The 19,011-nt window shown below is 37.8% G+C and overlaps 1 protein-coding gene across 2 annotated transcripts in view; it reads left to right on the forward strand.

Moving 5' to 3' along the window:
* mboat2b (membrane bound O-acyltransferase domain containing 2b) overlaps positions 1-15,433 on the forward strand; it is a 115,627-nt gene extending 100,194 nt beyond the window's left edge. For both annotated transcript variants that reach the window (XM_080192118.1, XM_080192119.1), the window contains 3 exons: positions 3,832-3,964; positions 4,624-4,775; positions 9,628-15,433. In XM_080192118.1, coding sequence (XP_080048244.1) covers positions 3,832-3,964; positions 4,624-4,775; positions 9,628-9,814 — 472 coding nt within the window. In that variant the 3' untranslated portion in view covers positions 9,815-15,433. The remainder of the gene's footprint in view (positions 1-3,831; positions 3,965-4,623; positions 4,776-9,627) is intronic.
* Positions 15,434-19,011: the final 3,578 nt, after the last annotated feature.

Raw genomic sequence — 19,011 nt, forward strand, 5'->3', positions numbered from 1 at the left:
ATGTTGTATCCCAATGCTGCAATGGTCTATGCTGGTTGTTGTATTCCTGCTCAGTAATGGGAGAATGCTAGTTCTGAAGTTTCCTTTTGCTGCAATAGTAGACACTGGTATTGCATCTGGGCATTCTTCTGATATATTTTACCTATACTCACCAGATGAAACTGCTTCCACAGAAATCGAATCAGATGCTCTTTGTTATTGACTAAATTATTACTTCATGAAATATAAATATTTACAGAAGGAGCTAGCATGAGTGAGATATTGAATGAATTGTCAAATACAATGCTCAAAGCCAGGAAACAAGAGGTTAATTGAACAAAGCAATTAGGTAAGATATTTTGAATATTATTGAGCATTAGATGAGACTCCCCAATGAAATAAGCAGCCTTGTTCTTTGCCAAAAGTAACCTACACTATTTGAATAGTATGAATAATGAGTGCAAGTTTGACTTAACTCCACAAAAAGCTAAAGCAAACCACAATGAACATAGGAAATGTGCTTTTTTGAAAATTCTACACTTCCACTAATTTGAAACTAGCTTTTGAAGTTTTTTTCTGTCAGTTCAGAGTAATGGGCTGAACATTACCAGTCTTTACAACCAATAAACACAGGCAAAAGATAATCACTTGTTAGTTGTTGTTGCAAATATACATGCTGAAAATATAATGGCCCAAGTTTATCAATTTGATACAATGTCGCCAAAAACACCCTGGTGATGTTGTGGGTAGTCTGGAGGAATGTCAGAAATTGCAGCGGGACACAGATAGGATGCAAGACTGGGCAGAGAAGTGGTAGATGGACTTCAATGCGGATAAATGTGTAGTGGTCCATTTTGGCAGGTCCAACTGGATGAATGAGTATGATATCAAGGGTAGGACTCTTAACAGTGTTGAGGAGCAGAAGGATCTTGGGGTCCGGGTCCATAGGACTCTTAAATCGGCCTCGCAGGTGGAGGATGTGGTCAAGAAGGCGTATGGTGTACTAGGCTTCATTAATCGAGGGATTGAGTTTAGGAGTCGGGAGGTAATGCTGCAACTTTATAAGGCCCTTGTCAGACCCCACTTGGAGTACTGTGCGCAGTCCTGGTTGCCTCACCACAAAAGGATGTGGAAGCTATTGAGAGGGTGCAGAGGAGATTTACAAGGATGTTGCCTGGATTGGGAGGCATGCCTTACGAAGATAGGTTGAGGGAGCTAGGTCTCTTCTCCCTGGAGAGATGAAAATTGAGAGGCGACCTGACCGAGGTTTATAAAATGTTGAGAGGTATAGATAGGGTGGATTCTCGGAGGCTATTTCCCAGGGCTGAAATGGTCGCTACGAGAGGACAGGGGTTTAAGGTGCTGGGGAGCAGGTACAGAGGAGATGTCAGTAAGTTTTTCCACTCGGAGGGTGGTGAGTGAGTGGAATTGGCTGCCGTCGGTGGTGGTAGAGGCGAACTCGCTGGGGTCTTTTGAGATTTCTGAATGAGTGCATGGGATTTAATGGGATTGAGAGTTATATCCATACCTAACAGGCCTATCTATGATCGGCGCAACTTGTGGGCCGAAGAGCCTGTTTGTGCTGCAGTGTTCTATGTTTAATCCTAACTGGTTAGTAAAGATTTTTAAACCATTAGACATTAAGGCACTGACAGAACTGCCAGCACTGAGTTAAATGATTTTAAAACAGAACTGTAAGCTAACATGAAAGCAGTTTACACAAATGAAATGTAATAGATTTCAAGAAGTGATTATGATTTAAAAACATATGCTGTTGTTTTGAATTAAATGTATTTTTAAGAATCATGTTCACTTAGCCAAAGACAGATTGCTGCAAAGCATCATGGTAAAGGGCATCAGGACAGACCCATGTTCTAAAAGAATATTAAAACCTTGGGAATATGCAACATTTTACAGATAGTTTCAATGGGTAGAACACATAATCAGACTTCATAAATAGGGTTTATTCATTGTCCAGGTAAGATGGATGCTTGCCCAGATGTGGAGTCGTGAGTTAATCTGGTTTGGCAGTGACCTTTGGGAGAACTTGTGGGAATGTTCACTTGAACTTTGGGTAGCGTCTTTGATTGCTTAGGGATATAGTAAGTGCAGTCTGCAACGACAGGAGGTAGACAAGCCCACCCAACATGCTGAATGTCCAGATTCTATGGACTAATAAAATGCCATTATGCCAGAGGGTACAATATGATTGGCTCATGTATGACTGGCATTATTGTTGATTTATGTATATTGAAGATTAATTTTAAGCTAATGAAAAGGGAGGGGAGCAATTGATAAGAAAACCTATAATTGCCCTGTTTTGAATTGTATACATCAGAGCTCATTGGAGTAGTCTACCTGCTCCATCTTGGCAGTTATCCTGACCGTTTCATTTCTCCTAGTAGCCGTTGGTCAAAATAAAAGTGGCTTTGTTTATCCTGTATTGTCCGAAATTCGGCAATACCCGGCCACCTCAAACCCCATCAGCACACCCAATTCAAATATTACTCACTTTGTTGATTTTTTTGTTTGAATTGAAGGAAAGCAGCTGGCATTCCTGTGGTTTGTTCTGATGTGGTTATAGTGAAAACATTTAACATGTCAAGAATACAAAAGCATATTTGTCCCATGCAAAGTAGGACTGGCTTGAAATCAGTTCCTCGTCCTGAGGTAAACAAGTTGATTTTTTTCATTTCAATCACCTTTATCAACGTTATGCCTAAAACTATTTTTAAAGTAAGCTAAGTGGAACAATATGATGTGGGGTGCAGGTACAATGATTTTTTTCATGCTGTACATTAATTTGAAGAGTCTGTCATGGTAGGCAATGTTTGGGGTAAGTATAGAATTCGATCTCACATTCTGATGCTTTGTGGCTTGGGTGTGCCAGAACCTTTTTATATTCTGCCTTCATTTCAATCCCTGTTCAACAGTGCCTGTAAGCCACCTAAAGTTAATGATGATGTTACTTTGGGCATAGGTATGAAATATTGCAGTTGACTTGAGGTGGGGAGGGGGCTGCTGTTCGCATGGGGAAAAAAAGGCAAAAAATTAAGGCACTGCCAGCACTGAGTTAAATGATTTCACTCATCTGTTGTGAGAAATTCTATTTTTATCTGCTCATTACTCCTTGGTTTCACATTTTGGTGGAAATTGTTGTCCATCCACAGGAGTTGTTGTGAGAGCTTTGTTTCTAGTGGCTTATTGCAGAGCTAAATGTAGTAAGGATCTATTAGAATAGCAGCTCACTTCATAGAATCAGCATGGGAGAGAGAAGTGGGGATTGTAATTGGCACTTGTGAATTAAACAAATATTTTTCCTTTTTCCCCAGCTGAATTCTTCAAAGCTTTCCCAGGTTTTCCACATGACTTAAAACAAAAGTATTCAATTTAGTTTTTAGTTTTAGACATTAGACAATTTTGAATTAATCTTTTTATTTACGGCTGAAGAGCTTTGCTAACTTGCTCATATTGCAATTCTCAATTTCTACTACTGTGCACAGTAAACAAAGTACAAGTATTGTTCAGTGTTCGTGTTAATAGTTTGATTCCGAGGACCACTGTTGATGTCTAAGCCATCTCTGGCTTCAACCAAGGTCCTCCCTGTTGAATTTGGTGGTTTCCAATTTGGAAATTGGTTATATACATCTTAACTAATAAATTAGCTTACTTTGAACTTTCATAATTCCAAAGATTAGAATTTGTGATGGGACAAATAGATAAGAGAACTGCTATCAAAACTGCCTTGTTATTGTTGAGCCTTGTGCTTTCCCCCTCGAACTTTGCTGTTTAACCTCGTTTGCTATGATTGCGTTATCTGAACAGAGTTAATTTACCTGCCTTTTGTTTCAGGGTTTGCTATGATCGCTGCCTTTACTATCCAACAGCAGCAACATTTGTGCTCTCTGCAATGTGGCATGGAGTGTATCCAGGCTATTACATGACATTTTTAACAGGAATACCAATGACATTAGCAGCACGTGCAGTAAGTTATCATTTCATTTTTAACTTTCCATATTCATTAAAGCAATTTTGAACCTATATTAAGTGTTTCTGTTGCATCTGAGTCTAAATCCTTCCAGTGAGAAATAGAAATGCCTTGTAAAAATTGAGGTTTGTCAATATGCAATGATGTTCCCTTAATAGTAATTAAAATTACATCTTTCCATTGCCAAATGTTTCATTTATCTGATACACAATTGATGGACACGAGTGCTCTTTGAATGAGCAGAACATATTTCTGAGTCAGATAGCAGAAATTCCATTCTCGTTTTGTTCAAAGTCTGGCCAGTTGTCCATGAAAATAAATTCCTTTCCGTTGTTGGTAACCGGCATCCGTGCACATAATTTGTATGCAAGTTTTTCGTAGCTCTTCTAAAGTAAAGATACTGCTTTGCAGAATAAATGCATATATACTGCTTAAGAAATAACTATTATAGGGTCAATTCTGCATTTTGCAAATGTCATACTGCATAATAAAATGCAGATGTACTTTTCTCTGTTACTGTATAAGATATCTGAAGACGCATGTTTGTGATTTTCCTGTCAGTGTCACCTCCCACTAAGCAACAAATTATGGTATTACTTCGAAGACATTGTTATCTCAAGTATTATTCTCAACTATTCCTGTTTTTTCTTTTCTAGATTCGAAACAACTTCCGATCATACTTCACCAAGTCGCCAGCTATCAAATTATTTTATGATGTTGTAACCTGGACTGCAACAATGATAGCAATAAGCTACACAGTTGTACCATTTGTTTTGCTGTCAGTGGAGTCATCTCTAAAGTTTTACAGGTAAGCTGAGAAAGTGAATAACCCAGAGGGTTGTGGTAGTTTTTAATTGGCATTAACACATTATCTCCTTGGAGCAGAGAAAGTTAAAGTACTGGTGGAATAAGTGGGGACAAACTAAGTCCAGTGGAAGGATCAATAACCAGAAAGGATAGATTTAAGGTAATTGGCTCTAGGGGGAGATGAGAAATTCTTCTTTGCATCAACTAAGGGATGGTTGAAGCAGATTCATTTGTAATTTCAAAAAGGGAATTGGATATGCAGTTGGAACGGAAACATTTGCAGGGCTATCAGAGAAAGTACATGGAAGTTAAAATTTTCATATATAATAAATATTTTGAGCATAATGCTGCAATCCATTCTGGCTCTTGTATAAGCAAAATGCCTCCTTAGCAAAGGTGATTTATTTCAGCCAAATCTGGTTGAGTCTCATACTGAACCCTAAACAAGAACTTTGTTTTTCTTATACAAAATCTATTGGGATGCCATGCACTCCAGCTCAATCGCTAAACAGCAAGTGCATCACCATAGCTTAGTCTGTAGAGCGTTTACTTCTTGCCAGAAAGTAGTACGTTCAAATAATTTATCCAGTCTGAAGCCCTGAGCCATACTTGCGATTCTACTTTGACTTGAGATAGTGTTTTGTAGAACAAATTGATGCTAAGTACTTGTAATAAGTTACTTCACTTCAAAAGCAAATAATTTCAGGGGTTCCCATCATCTCAGATGCTAGTCTCCAGCCTATTCTATTCACTCCATGTGATATCAAGAAACGGTTTGAGGCACCAGATACTGCAAAGGCAGTGGGCCCTGATAACATTCCGGCAATAGTATTGAAGACTTGTGCTCCTGAACTTGCTGCTCCCCTAGCCAAGCTCTTTCTGTACAGTTAAAATACTGGCATCTACTCAACAATGTGGAAAATTACCCAGGTATGTCCTGTATACGCACAGCAGGACAAATCTAACCCAGCCAATTGCTGCCCAATCAGTCTACTCTCAGTCACTTAGTAAAGCGATGGAAGGGCTCATCGACAGTGCTTTCCAGCAGCATCTACTTAGCAGGAACCTGCTCAGTGATGCCCAGTTTGGATTTCGGCAAGGTTACTAAACTCCTGACTTCATTACAGCCTTGGTTCAATCAGGGACGAGAAAGCTGAGTTCCTGAGGTGTGGACAGCCCTCGACATCAAGGCTGCATTCGACCGAGTGCGGCATCAAGGAGCCTTGGCAAAACTGGAATCAATAGATATCGGGGGCAAATGCTCTGCTGGTTGGAGTCATACCTGGTACATAGGAAGATGGTCATGGGGTGTTAGTCATCTCAGCTCTGGGAATCTCTCAGGTAGTGTCCTAAGCCCAACAATTGTCAGCTGCTTCATCAATGACCTTACTTCCATCATGTGGAGATGTTTGCTGATGATTGCATAATGTTCAGCATCATTTGTGACGACTCGTACTGAAGCAATCCGTGTTCAAATGTAACAAGATCTGGAAAATATCCAGGCTTGGGTTGATAAGTGACGCGTAACATTCATGCCCCACATGCCAGGCAGTGATCATCAATAATAGAGATATGAAGCACTGCCCCATGACATGCAGTGGTGTTACCATCATTGAATTCTCCCACCGTCAGTATCCTTGGGGTTACCATTGATCAGAAGCTCAAGTGGATTCGCCACATAAACACTGGCTGCAAGAGCAGATCAGAGTCTAGGAAGACTGGTGAGTAACTCACTTCCTGACTCCACAAAGCCTATCCACCATCTACAAGACACAAGTCAGGAGTGTGATGGAATACTCCCCACCTGCCTGGATGGGTGCAGCTCCAACAAGACAAGAAGCTTGACACCATCCAGGACAAAGCAGCCCGCTTGATTGGCACCACATCTGCAAACAACCACTGCCTCCACCACTGATGCTTCAGTAGCAGCAGTGTGTACTATCTACAAAATGCACTGCAGCAATTCAAAGATCCTTAGACAGCACCTTCCAAACCCACGACCACTTCCATCTAGAAGGACAAGGGTAGCAGATGAATGGGAACACCACCACCTACAAGTTCCCCTCCAAGCGACTCACCATCCTGACTTGAAAATATATCACCATCCCTTCGCAGTCACTGGGTCAAAATACTGGAATTCCCTCCCTAACGGCATTATGGGTCAACCCATAGCATGTGGATTGCAGTGATTCAAGAAGGTAGCTCATCACCCCCACCTCAAGGGCAAATAGGGATGGGCAATAAATGCTGATGATGTGGAGATGCCAGTATTGGACTGGGGTAAAAACAGTAAGAAGTCTGACAACACCAGGTTTAAGTCCAACCGATTTATTTGATAGTAAACTCACAAGCTTTCAAGGCTCCCCTCTTCATCAGGTGAATGAAGAGTTCTGGCCTCAGAGCATATAAAGCACAGTTTACAGATTACTGATTTAGAATGTGAATCTTTACACCTAACCTGCTGTTCAAGTCTTAAAGTGGCTAACAATGTGAGTGGAAGGAGCACTGAGCACCGGTTAAAGAGATGTGTATTGTCTCCAGACAGTACAGTAAGTGAGGTTTTACAGACCCAGGCAAGTCATGGGGGTTACAGATCTGTAACTTTAAGACCTGAATAGCAGATTAGGTGTAAAGATTTGCATTCTAATCCGTAAACTGTCTGTGCTTTATATGCTCTGTCTGAGGCCAGAACTCGTCATTCACCTGACGAAGAGGGGAGCCTCAAGCTTGAGTTTACTATCAAATAAATTGGTTGGACTTAGACCTGGTGTTGTCAGACTTCTTACAATAAATGCTGGCCAGCCACTGATGCCCATGTTCCACAAATGAATATTTAAAAAAAAAGTAATCCCCATGACAGTGGGGTATAGTTTACAATAGGTTGTGCTGTTTTTCTGGTGCAATACACCCAAAATCAATTAAGCCTGACTACTGTTCAGCACAAAATGAACTCAAACAATCTTGTGCACTAATTTAAACACTGCTAGAATCTGGTCCTGCTCACACAACTGGTCACACCCCAAGCTGAATTAATCACCATTGTCTTTCCATTAATTGCACTCATTTGCAGGCTTTCAAGAAGGCTCAAATATTGAACCAAGTACAAGGACACAAATGGGAACATTTTAAAAGCTTTTGATTAAAATGTTTTAATCTTTTTACTTTACTAATTTCTTTCTCCTAATATATAAATAAGCAGAGGATTCAGTATATTTTCAAAAAGTCAGTTGCATTTGGATTTCAGAATTCTGGTTTTTGGATACTGCATATAAACTTTCATTGTCTCACCAATGCTAACTGTATTCTGAAGTAAATAAAATGGCTAGAAACGTGTCATAAACAATATAGTAATAGAGTATCTTTTCGGTGTGTCCATCACAAAAATAAGAAGTTAAACAGTGCTGATCTCTGAGGTTCAAAAAAGTGTGGTATTTGAATGTATTCAGATTTCAGAATTACAGATGGATACTTGACCAATGGATCATAGGAACATGTATTACTAATGTGTTAACCAAGGATTTTGCACAATTATAAGTTGGATGTTACCATTTACTTTGTAATTAACCACAGGTGGTGGCTTTTCTCCTTTGATCCTCCTTAGGAATATGTCTATTCCATGTATTCTGAAAAATGGTGGCATGTTGTTGGGCCAAAGGGCCTGTTTCCTGTGCTGTGGTGTTCTTTGTTCTTTATTCCTCAAGTGCAACTTCAAGTGAATCACATTTTAAAACCAATGTAAAAGCTGTAGTTAGGTTTTGTAGGAACTTGCTTATCAGAAAATAAATTGAATTATTATACCCTGTAAGTTGAAATACTTTATATTGTTAAATGAAATGGCTTTTAAAAGCCTTTTTTTCCAAAAAAGTTTAAAAAAACAGTAAAACTTTGTACTGCAGCTTGCTCTCAACTCTGCTTCCTGAACCTTCCACTCACCATACATCTTTGTGGACCCCTCACCTACCTTCTGCTTCAAGGTCTCTCCTGCTTTCTTACCTCACTGTCTCACTGCCAAGTCTCTGACTTGTGGCCTCTCCCACTCCCTAACCTACACTCTTGCAGCTGACCTTCCAACTTGTGGCTTTTCCTGCTTCCTAATCCACTATCTCATCATAATCCCTGCACCCTGACTCACCCACTTGTCAATCCCCTCTCCTCAACTTGTGCTGTGAGCGAAGGCTGTTGAGATGAGCGGTGAGAGGCAGGAGCTGCAACTTGCAGGAGGCAAGTTCCTTTCAAGTGAGTCTTTGAACTGTTTCACCCCTTTTTGATCAGAAATCACCTGGCAACAAATCTCTGAACCTGACAACTTACTCAACAATGGATTAAATATATTTCAGGACACCCCTCCCATCCCCCACCAACCTCCCACCCCCCAAACCACCAAGTGTGTATTCTGGTGGCAGAGGAGACTTGCCTTTTGGCTGACCAGGGGATCTACCAATCCCAGCACTGTCAATGGGGTTTCCTGTTGTTCACACCCTCTGTCAAAGTGGGGGTCTTGCTGTCAGCAGAACCAGAAATTCCTGCCAATGGGAAGGGCTAGGAAATCATGTTGTGGATCAGGACAAGACTCTTCTCTCCTGCAGTATAGCCAGCGTGCAGCAACCTTGATTTCTCTGTCTGTGGTGAAGCAGTATGCTTTTTTTAAGTCCACTGTTTCTACCGGTTTTCAATTATGACAGTTTTTGAAGGGATACATTCGGTGCTGTAAGTTACATTGTCTCATTTAGATATGATCTACCTAGCCCCTGCAATCATCGTTTGGATGTGTAGTTTTCTTAAGTTGATGAATATGCATCAGTTCAATTTGCAGTTTCAGTCAAATCAATTCATTTAAAATTTTTCTTTCCTAGGTCTTGGTATTATTGTCTCCACATTGTTGCCCTGTTGATCATATTAGTATTGCCAATGAAGCCACGACGAAAGGAAAATGAACAGAATCATTCAAAGCAGAGACGTCTTGAAGTGGAAAATGTGTTGACCATGAACAATTATTCTGCTACGAATAACAACTTAAACCAGATACCAAGACCTTCATGAACACCAAGTGCATTTGAATGGGAAGTTGAGACTGCAATTAAATTCATACCTTCTTTAACTACTGATGGCATTTAAAGAGGGTACTGCGCTGTTGGACTTTTGCAAAGTATTCTGAAAAGACAAAATACTACAAATTTTTTAGAATGCCGCACAGATGCAAAAACTTCTTTGTATTTAACTAAAAGAGGTGGAGGAGGAACAAAAATGTGATCAATGCACTACTATGAGTTAGCTGGTTAGAATTGATCTCTACTATGCACACTACTACAGTCCAGAAATGACCAGTTTTCTTGCCCTCTATTAAAATGTTGCCTTTAAGAGGTTTTATAACCGCACTTTTAGCTAAGCCATGTAGTTGTGCTCTGTGAGGTCACATACCAATCCCAAGTAGAATCTTTTGTACAGAACCAAAATTGTATGTGATCCCAGGCTCTTTGCCCCTGTTGATGATTCATCCCAAAGAGCTGCAGTCGATTTGTGAAAATTAATATAACAAATATAATTGGGTGATCAAATAACTTGTTTCATACTTTAAATCAGAAATTTGCAAGTTAACTTGATCCTGTTCTAATTTTGTTTTTAATCAACTGACTCAAAAATACAAGATTTTTTTGTGTTCTGTGATTTTTTTTAAAAAAAGTTACATTTGGTCAGATTAATTAGTTTCTTAAATAAACATACCTATTTCCTGTCCACTCCTTCATCCAGTTTTTTTTCATCCATGTGAAAGTTAAGCTTTATGCATTTACACAACTGTATCTGTGATGGTGATGTGTAAACCCAAAGTTAGGCATCAGTTGACTTCAGAGCAAAGGATGCAAAGCTGTCTCTTTTGAGAAGTTAGCCTCATTATTCATTAGCAGCTAATTGTAATAAGATAATCTATTGAGTGGATCTGAAACAAGGTTTATTTGATTTTCAAGTGAGTGGTCTGAACATGGGTAGCATATAGTGATTTAGAACCTGAAGGAATGTAGTATCATATGATTTGCAGTATTCGCGACTTCCATTGAAATAGGTTTCAGATAATATACTAATTTGCAAAGATTGTGTTCATTAGCCCTAGTAGGTCAAGGTTGATGGCATAGCTTTCCTGACCAGATGGTGTTGGTTAAAGTTTTATGTCTGTAGTGTTGAATTAGATAACGAGAATAAAATTTTGATTCCACTTTGGGGATTTCTATTCCATTTGCTCTGTCTAATTACAGAAGTGGCATTGGGTATTGAGACTATGCACTATGTTTCATGCAGTGATAGAAGTGAAATTATTTTTTTCTCAATATAAAACATCCACACTCTGCACTAAGGCACAGAAAAATTACACTATAATGAAATGCACAGACACATTGAGATTTTACTCGCCAGAATAACATATTAGGAATTTAATTTCAGAAAATTGAGTGTGATATTTTAGTTGTGTGATTTGGGTATTTTATTGGACGTGTTTTGCCTTTCTGTATTTAGTACCTAAACAATAAATTCCATGTGGCATTTTGAAGGGTGTGTTTTTAGAAAATGGGAATTGAAGGGTTTGATGTGCAAGACTCTGAATTCCTTTTGTATTTAATTGTCCGGGTTAATTTATTTGTGGAATGTTGAGGGAAGCTGCTTGCAGTGTTAGTAACAATCTTTTTTCATTGTTTTAACTGGATTCATATCAAGACTGCAATTATCTTGTGATGCCTTTTCTCTTTATAAAATCACTCCTTTAAGTATAACTATCTGCTCCAACATGAATAATTCCAAAAGAAACCATCTTTAAGTCCACTTGCTTTAAATTATTTAAGTAAAATTCTTAGTCATTTTTTTAAAAAATTAACAATGTTTGCCATTGTTGCACTAGTTAGCATATTTACATTATAACTTGATTTTTTTTGCAGATATAAAGTATCTGTGACCGTTAGTCACAAGTTTCGTTTTCTAACTGATTATCCGTAGTTCACACTTCAAGTTTAAGCTTTTGTTTTACTTGGTTGCACATTGTTCTGCCCCTTTGATTTGCTACTGTTCATTAAGATGATCTGTAGCTGTCATTTGAGCTTTTGTATTTTAAATACAATTCCAAATGGAGAGTATGGCAAATTAGTGTTCCCGCGCCCCCCCGCCCCGCAACACCGCATAAAGAATTTCCTTGTATGTAATAATCTCTTCCCAGTATTGCTGTTGGCAAATTTACAGAGGGCATATTTCACCTGGGAATCTGTAGAGTGACATTCTTTTTTAGTACCGTCAGGGATTCATGCAGGAAAAGACCACTTGGCCTAAACAGTCTGTACCAGTGTTTACTCTGAGCAAATAGTTCTAATCTTGTTTATATCCATATCCTTTCATTCATTCCCCCTACCACCACTTCCTTCATTCTTCTACCCAATCTAATATTGACTATAGTTTCTGGTTCAGTCACTAATTTTGGAACTGAATTTCACAGCCTCCCAGCTCATTGGAAAGTTCTCCTGTTCTAAATCTGTCATATTTTAATCTGTGTATCCCTAATCCCTCGTTCTAGACTCTGCCACAGACTTGAAATGTTTTACTATCATGTCCCATCCTTCACGAATTTTGAACTTTTACTTTTTCGCTTTGTAATTGTTTTGTTGCAGGGAAGTTGAAGCTCAGTTATTCAAATGTATTTGTATTTTCTCCTAGCAGGCTAGCATTCTAGTGAATTTGATCAACCTTCTTGAACCTTGGACTCTATACTATAGGAAGGATACTAATTGTGTACTCTGAGATCGTCAGATTTTGTATAAATTCAGCATTACCTTGGCTTTATTCCATTAACACTTTTTTAAGCATTCTTGGCCTGCTGTGTTGTTTTTAATGTACTGTGAACCTGTACCCCCACATCCATTTGCTGTTCCACATACTGAGCCTACTTCAATTCAAAGTGTAATGACTGCAGATTTTTCACTGAAATGCATCACCTCACACTTGGTGATATTAAATTCTATCTATCTTAACCTATTCTCTCCATTTCATCATCTCTATAAAGCTTCACATGGTCTTGTAAAGAGTTAACTATAGCTCTTTATTTTGGTATCATTTTCAAATGCTGATACTCACTCTATGCTGATATCAAACCTTTATAGCAGACATTGAATAGAAGTGACCCATAACTGAGCCCTGGGGCATACCACTATCTTCTTCCCATTACTCCAACTCTTGCCTTTGGGTTTTCTCCCATTAAGCAATATTTAATTTGGTATGTTATCCTCTCCCCCATAACTCAACACAATTTTAGTTAGTGAGCTCACATGTACTTTGACAAAGGCTTTAAAAAAAGTGTATATTAACTCTTTCTCCCAAATAACATGCATGTTATCTCATCAGAACCCTTTTGAAAGCCACGTTAGCCAATTCGGCAATCTTCTTTGCATTCTCAAAAACTTGGGTTGTTCCTGCCACACGATGCATTAACTGGTCTACACAGTTTAGCTCAGTCTCCTTGCCCAAATGGTTACTACTTGAGCCAATCACCAGCCCTCTGGCATACATCCATGCTCAGTGGAGTCCTGAAATTAGTGATATTGTAAATTGTGTGATGGTGGATATATAATGTGGTTCTCAAGTCATGAATCTACATCCAAATTTATGCTCACAATGAAATGGCTTTTGTATCCTTAGTTGAACAATTTGTCACTCAGCAGTCACCTATAGAAGAAGTGCATTTAGTGGTGCAGGGTGGCAGTGGATTAAGAAGTTTCATTTTTACATGAAGTTTCAACATGAATAAAAGGCAAGAAGAATGGTATGGGAACTCTGCGTTTTTAGTTACCTTTAATTTCAGTTTGGGAAACACCATGTAAATTCTATTTGTATCATATAATGGATTGCCACGGTCAGTTTTGTATAATATTTTTGAATAGATGAACTATTATGGATTCTTGCCGTCCCCAAACATCTATTTGCAGTTGTTTTGCATTGATTGCTGTTAAATGGAGCAGAGCATTTTGTACGAATGCTATGAATCACCTACAGAATTGAATGATGTACAGAAATATTGGGAAATATTTTTCTAAATTCTTGTGATAATTTCTGATATCAAATTTTAAATTGGTTAAGAAATTATTGCAGTGAGTGAGAAATTCCATTTTAAATTGATATTATTAGTGCTAACATTGCTAAGTTCGAGGTCTTGATTGGTAGTTCCTCAATAATTCAGGTTCCTCTTAAAGTATTTTTGATAAACACAGGTAGTCTTTGATTGAGGTGGGATTTTGTAGCTCTGTGGGAGGACAAAAAACCTTTTTTGGTCAGTTTTTCTCTGGGCTGTTTCACTAAGGTAAGTGATGTATATTAAATTTTAATGCAACATAACTAAGCACAGAATATGTACATGTTTAAGAAATAAATGTCAGACCCTAAACACAATCACAGTTGTTCTGTTTTATACCTTTAGAATTTTTCTGAGACAGTGACATCAATTATAATCAATTCATTCAGCTTTTGTCCAATACAATCTTGTTGAATATGTATCACTTCAAATTATATTTTAATGAGGCTAAGTTTAAATTATCATTGAGCACCTCTCCAATGAGCTTTGCCACAGCTGGGCTGTCTAACATAGTGAATAATTGGTTCAAAGTAAAAGTTATGAATGGAATAAGACAAATTATGAACAAGCCAAGAATTATGCTTCTCTATGAAGGTGATTAAATAAAGCAACATACATTATCACATGGACTTGTGATGTACCTGATCTGTTCTTTGTATGTTCAGTGCTGGCTTCAAAGGAACTATTGAAGAGGTCAAACATAATCCAAGTTCCTTGTTTCATGCTTTTTTTAGTTAGCCTTGATTTCAATTTACTGGATGTGGGTGATATAATTATTAAGACTATTTAAGGCAGAGTAATAGTATAGTGGTTGTTCCATGTAAATGTACCATTGTGCTGTAATGGTGCGTTGGATGTATTAAGTTTGCAAGTCACAAATATTTATACTAAGCTTCCCAACAAGATGTCAATTTAAAATTCATACTAGTGCAAATCAGTGGAGAAAAATGAAAAGTGTTAGAAGCTAAGATATTAAACTTCTGTGGATGTCATTTCTTTAAAAACACAACTCTGGGTCTGGTATAACTTGTTTTATGGACTGGACCATTTCAATAAATTTGGATTGGTTTCAGAAATGGTTTAAACAAGGAGAAAACATTTTCAAATGCTGACTTTGTAGTCAATTTTATTTTTCTATTAATACCACATTTACAGGAATTATAGTTTCTTCCCTTTCAAAGAAAATGTTCAGTGACTGTGTGCTATCAATTTTATTACATGCTTAAACTGAATTATAATCACCAAAATATGCCTTTCCAATTTTCACTTTTTAATCCTTATAGTAAAATTATATTATAATATTTTGGACTATTGTGTAAAATATTTTGTAAACTACAGGAAAAGGAACTTTACTAAAAGTTCTGCACTGATGTCATTTCAAAGATTTTTCACCTTTGTATGGTGTAGGAGTTTTTTGTTTTGATACATGATGCCAGCTGTTCAAGTGATTGTAACTTCATGTGTTTCATTTGTGTGATAATCAACATTTGATTAAAATAATTGCTAAAATTTGTCTCCAGAAAAACTTGAATAAAGTTTGGGAGTTGGGTTTCATTCTAAATGAATATTATATGAAATTTCATAGAAATGAGTTATTTTACAGGGCATGTTTCCTTCACTTAATTTTGTCTAACTTGTTGCATGATTTCTTGATCGATTAATGGATGCCATTTGGGAAGTGGGCCTTTTTTACATTTTCAGGACCCTAGTTATGATCCAAAAACAGTCAATTTTCATACGTATGCTTATGATTGAAGTTTACCGTGACTTCTCCAATCTTGTTCAATTATCAGACTGCTTGTCCTATAGTCAGTACTGGATGGGTATTGTTAGTGGGTAGTTTGCTCTATTTTTAAGGGTCAGTATGCAGCCTTCAGACAGGGCAAAGGAAGAGGTGCAGCTGAAGTGACGTACCTTCGGATGTTTGTGTTTTCATGTACATGTATTTCTCCTACCCCTAATAAGAGTATACACAGTTTTATGTTGCACAAGATTTTACATTGTGTTTTTAGTGCAGATAATCCACATAAGCATGAGGAAATTGGACACCAACTAGAGGTGAGGGATCACTAATAGCTGGTAGGAAAATTGTTTTGATGAAGTTTCAAAGATAGAGAAATCCGGAAGAAATTGTAGAGGACGAGACCCATGTAGAAATTGCTGCATTCGTTATCAATTATACTTGTTGGAGAAAGTTAGGGCTGTATTTGTCTAATTATAAAATGTAAGAACATAAGAAATAGGAGCAGGAGTAGGCCATCTAGCCCTTTGAGCCTGCCCTGCCATTCAATAAGATCATGGCTGATCTGAAGTGGATCAGTTCCACTTACCTGCCTGCTCCCCATAACCCTTAATTCCCTTATACCTTTTTGTCTTTGACTGTAATTATAGTCAACCAATCAATCAAAAAGAATTATTTAAACTGTAGAATCTCATTCTTACAGGTAATAAATTGGTGAAGGTTTTTAAGTATAATAATTTTTTCAAACTTTTCTATTCTATCCATTAAAATTGGATTCAATTAGATTTTACTCTAAACCTGATTTTCTTCTGTCATTCAACTGTTCCTTTCTTGATCCTAAAGAGAGAGAATGTTGATCCCATTTTTCACCAAGGTCCCAGGTGCCTGCTGCCCTCTCATTTGGCATTTACCACAGCAAAAGAAATTTGAGCATACAGTCTAACTGAGGGGCCAGGCTGCCAGACTACATGCAGCATTAAAAAAAATCAATATAGTAAGCAATATTTATACATTTATTATGTTTGGTGTTGGATACTTAACCCTCAAAGGGTGATTTTGGGTTGGAACATTAAATGTTTTAAAATTTGAATCATCTCAAACCCATCAACTTGCAGTTTTAACCAAAGCAGAACTGTGATTTGGGGGTGGAGGATATAATTAACCTGTGGCAGAAGGCAGGCCATTAAATTTAATCATGTTTAGTGTATCTGATTTCGCCTCTTTTTAACACTGGCTGACCAGATTTCCCAGAGATGCAACAGTGTTTCCCCAAGCTGATCTGTGCAAATAGTCTTAAGGTCCTTGCATAACTTTATCATAACTCCTCCCTCTGACACCATGCTTTATTACCCCATGAAGCTACTTTTGAAAATTTTCATATCTATTCCCAAAGCACCGTGTATCCCATTTAGGAACTTATTTTCCAAGGACTAGGTGGCCTCCTCACCAAAATGTATCATCTTGCGCTTAGTTATATTGAATTGAGATATATTGAATTACGTACCTATTCTCCAAATTTACTAGTCTTCCTGTATTTTTTTTGAACCCTCTCTTTTTCTAAAGACCAGTTTATATATTGATAAGATTTGTGAAGGAGAGCACTAGGACAAGTTCTAGGATAGGAGGGAGCACTGAAGAATTGTACTTAACAGGGCTGGAATTAATGGCTTTGCAGTGAAGTGTTCTCCCATTAACATATTCTGATACCTTGCTTTTTACGCCATTACTAGCACGTTCTATAGTCCTCCACATTGCCATTAATGCTTTCTCTATCTTGTGATCTACACATCTTTGCAGTCTTGCCTAGCTGCCACCTTTTCTAGGTGCTGCTCACCTCCATATATGGTATACAATCCATCATATCTCCATTTAGCTTTGGGGAAGAATCATACATACTCCCATATTAACTCTCTCTCTCTCTCCCTCTCTCTCTCTCTCTCTCTCGCCACAGATGTTGCCAGACCTGTGGAAATTTTCCAACATTTTCAGTTGTTTCAGATTTCCAGTATCTACTGTATTTTGCTTTTATTGTTCACCCGTATACTCTGCTTTCTATCCCTTAGCCAATCCCACATCTTTGTAATTGCTGTGTTAATCTATGGGCTTCAATTGCACTAAGTTTATTATTCAGCATGTTATAAAACATCTTTTGAGACTGCATATACACATCAAATACACAACTGTCAGTTATTTCATGAAATAATCAAGTTAATCTAGGATAATTTGCCTTTAACAAATCTTTAATGCTATCATTGATTATGGCAGTTAATTTTATCCTTGATTTTTTTTTCAAAATTTCCCTCCCACTGACATCGGCCTAACTGGCCTGTAGTTATTTGGTTTATCCCCCTCCTCTTTTTGAACAGAGGTCTAAAGTTGGTAGTATTCCAGCTCTTGTTGGGCTTTACCACTCCATCCAGCATTGACTGTCTACAGTGTGTACATTGCTGCAACATCCAAGTTACTTCATATCATATCTCTCTTCTGACCCTTAGCAGTGAAAAGAACATAAGCTGCTATGTCATGATAACATAATCACCTTCACATCCTTGTACTATTCTCACTTGGATATGCATCATCTTTCACACATCATAATTTGGTCAATACCCTGGAATTCATTACCTAATGCTGCAGCAGTTCAAGGAGAAAGCCCATCACCACCATTTTGTTTTGAGGGCCTTTGGGGATGGTGTCATATTTCAAGATTTTTTGACTTTTTCTACATAATGGATTTGGAATAAAATTATAAATGTTGGGTTTTAAAGTAAAAGAAATTCATACTTTTTAAAAAAAAAACACGAGGGCAGGTGGTTAAAATACTAACAGCCAAAATTATTTCCATTGATTCATTAGTCTACCTTGGTCAACAAATATCTTGCACCAAGGGAAGTGCTGTATGCTTGGCAATTGCTATTGGACACACTCTTGGGTCAATATTGAAATAAAGCAGTTTTCAAACCAAATTGCAAAAGCAGTTTTCAAACCAAATTGCAAAAGCAGTTTTCAAACCAAATTGCAAAAGCAGTTTTCAAACCAAATTGCAAAAGCAGTTTTCAAACCAAATTGCAAAAGCAAGTTTTTGCCAGTGCAGAATGTCACAGCACATAAGGGGCTCATTCACACCATGTGCATGTCAGTTTCTTGAAGGATTTATCTAAAGTTCCATGCTTTGCAAATTTTTCCTTATCTAGTATTTCTCCATTCTTACAGGCAGTGCATTTATAGATCAAAACTTTGTATAAAGAATTCCAATCTCATTGCAGACTCCTTTGTGAATTACCTTGCATCTGTGTCCTTATTCTTCTGCTGGTAGAAACAGTTATCTCATTCACTTTATATAAATGCAGTTGTTCAGTAGCAAGTTATAGAAGAACAACATAGAAAATAAGTGCAAGAATAAGC

Source organism: Carcharhinus amblyrhynchos, chromosome 7, assembly GCF_965287045.1.
Source record: "Carcharhinus amblyrhynchos chromosome 7, sCarAmb.v2.hapA, whole genome shotgun sequence".
Taxonomy (NCBI): domain Eukaryota; kingdom Metazoa; phylum Chordata; class Chondrichthyes; order Carcharhiniformes; family Carcharhinidae; genus Carcharhinus; species Carcharhinus amblyrhynchos.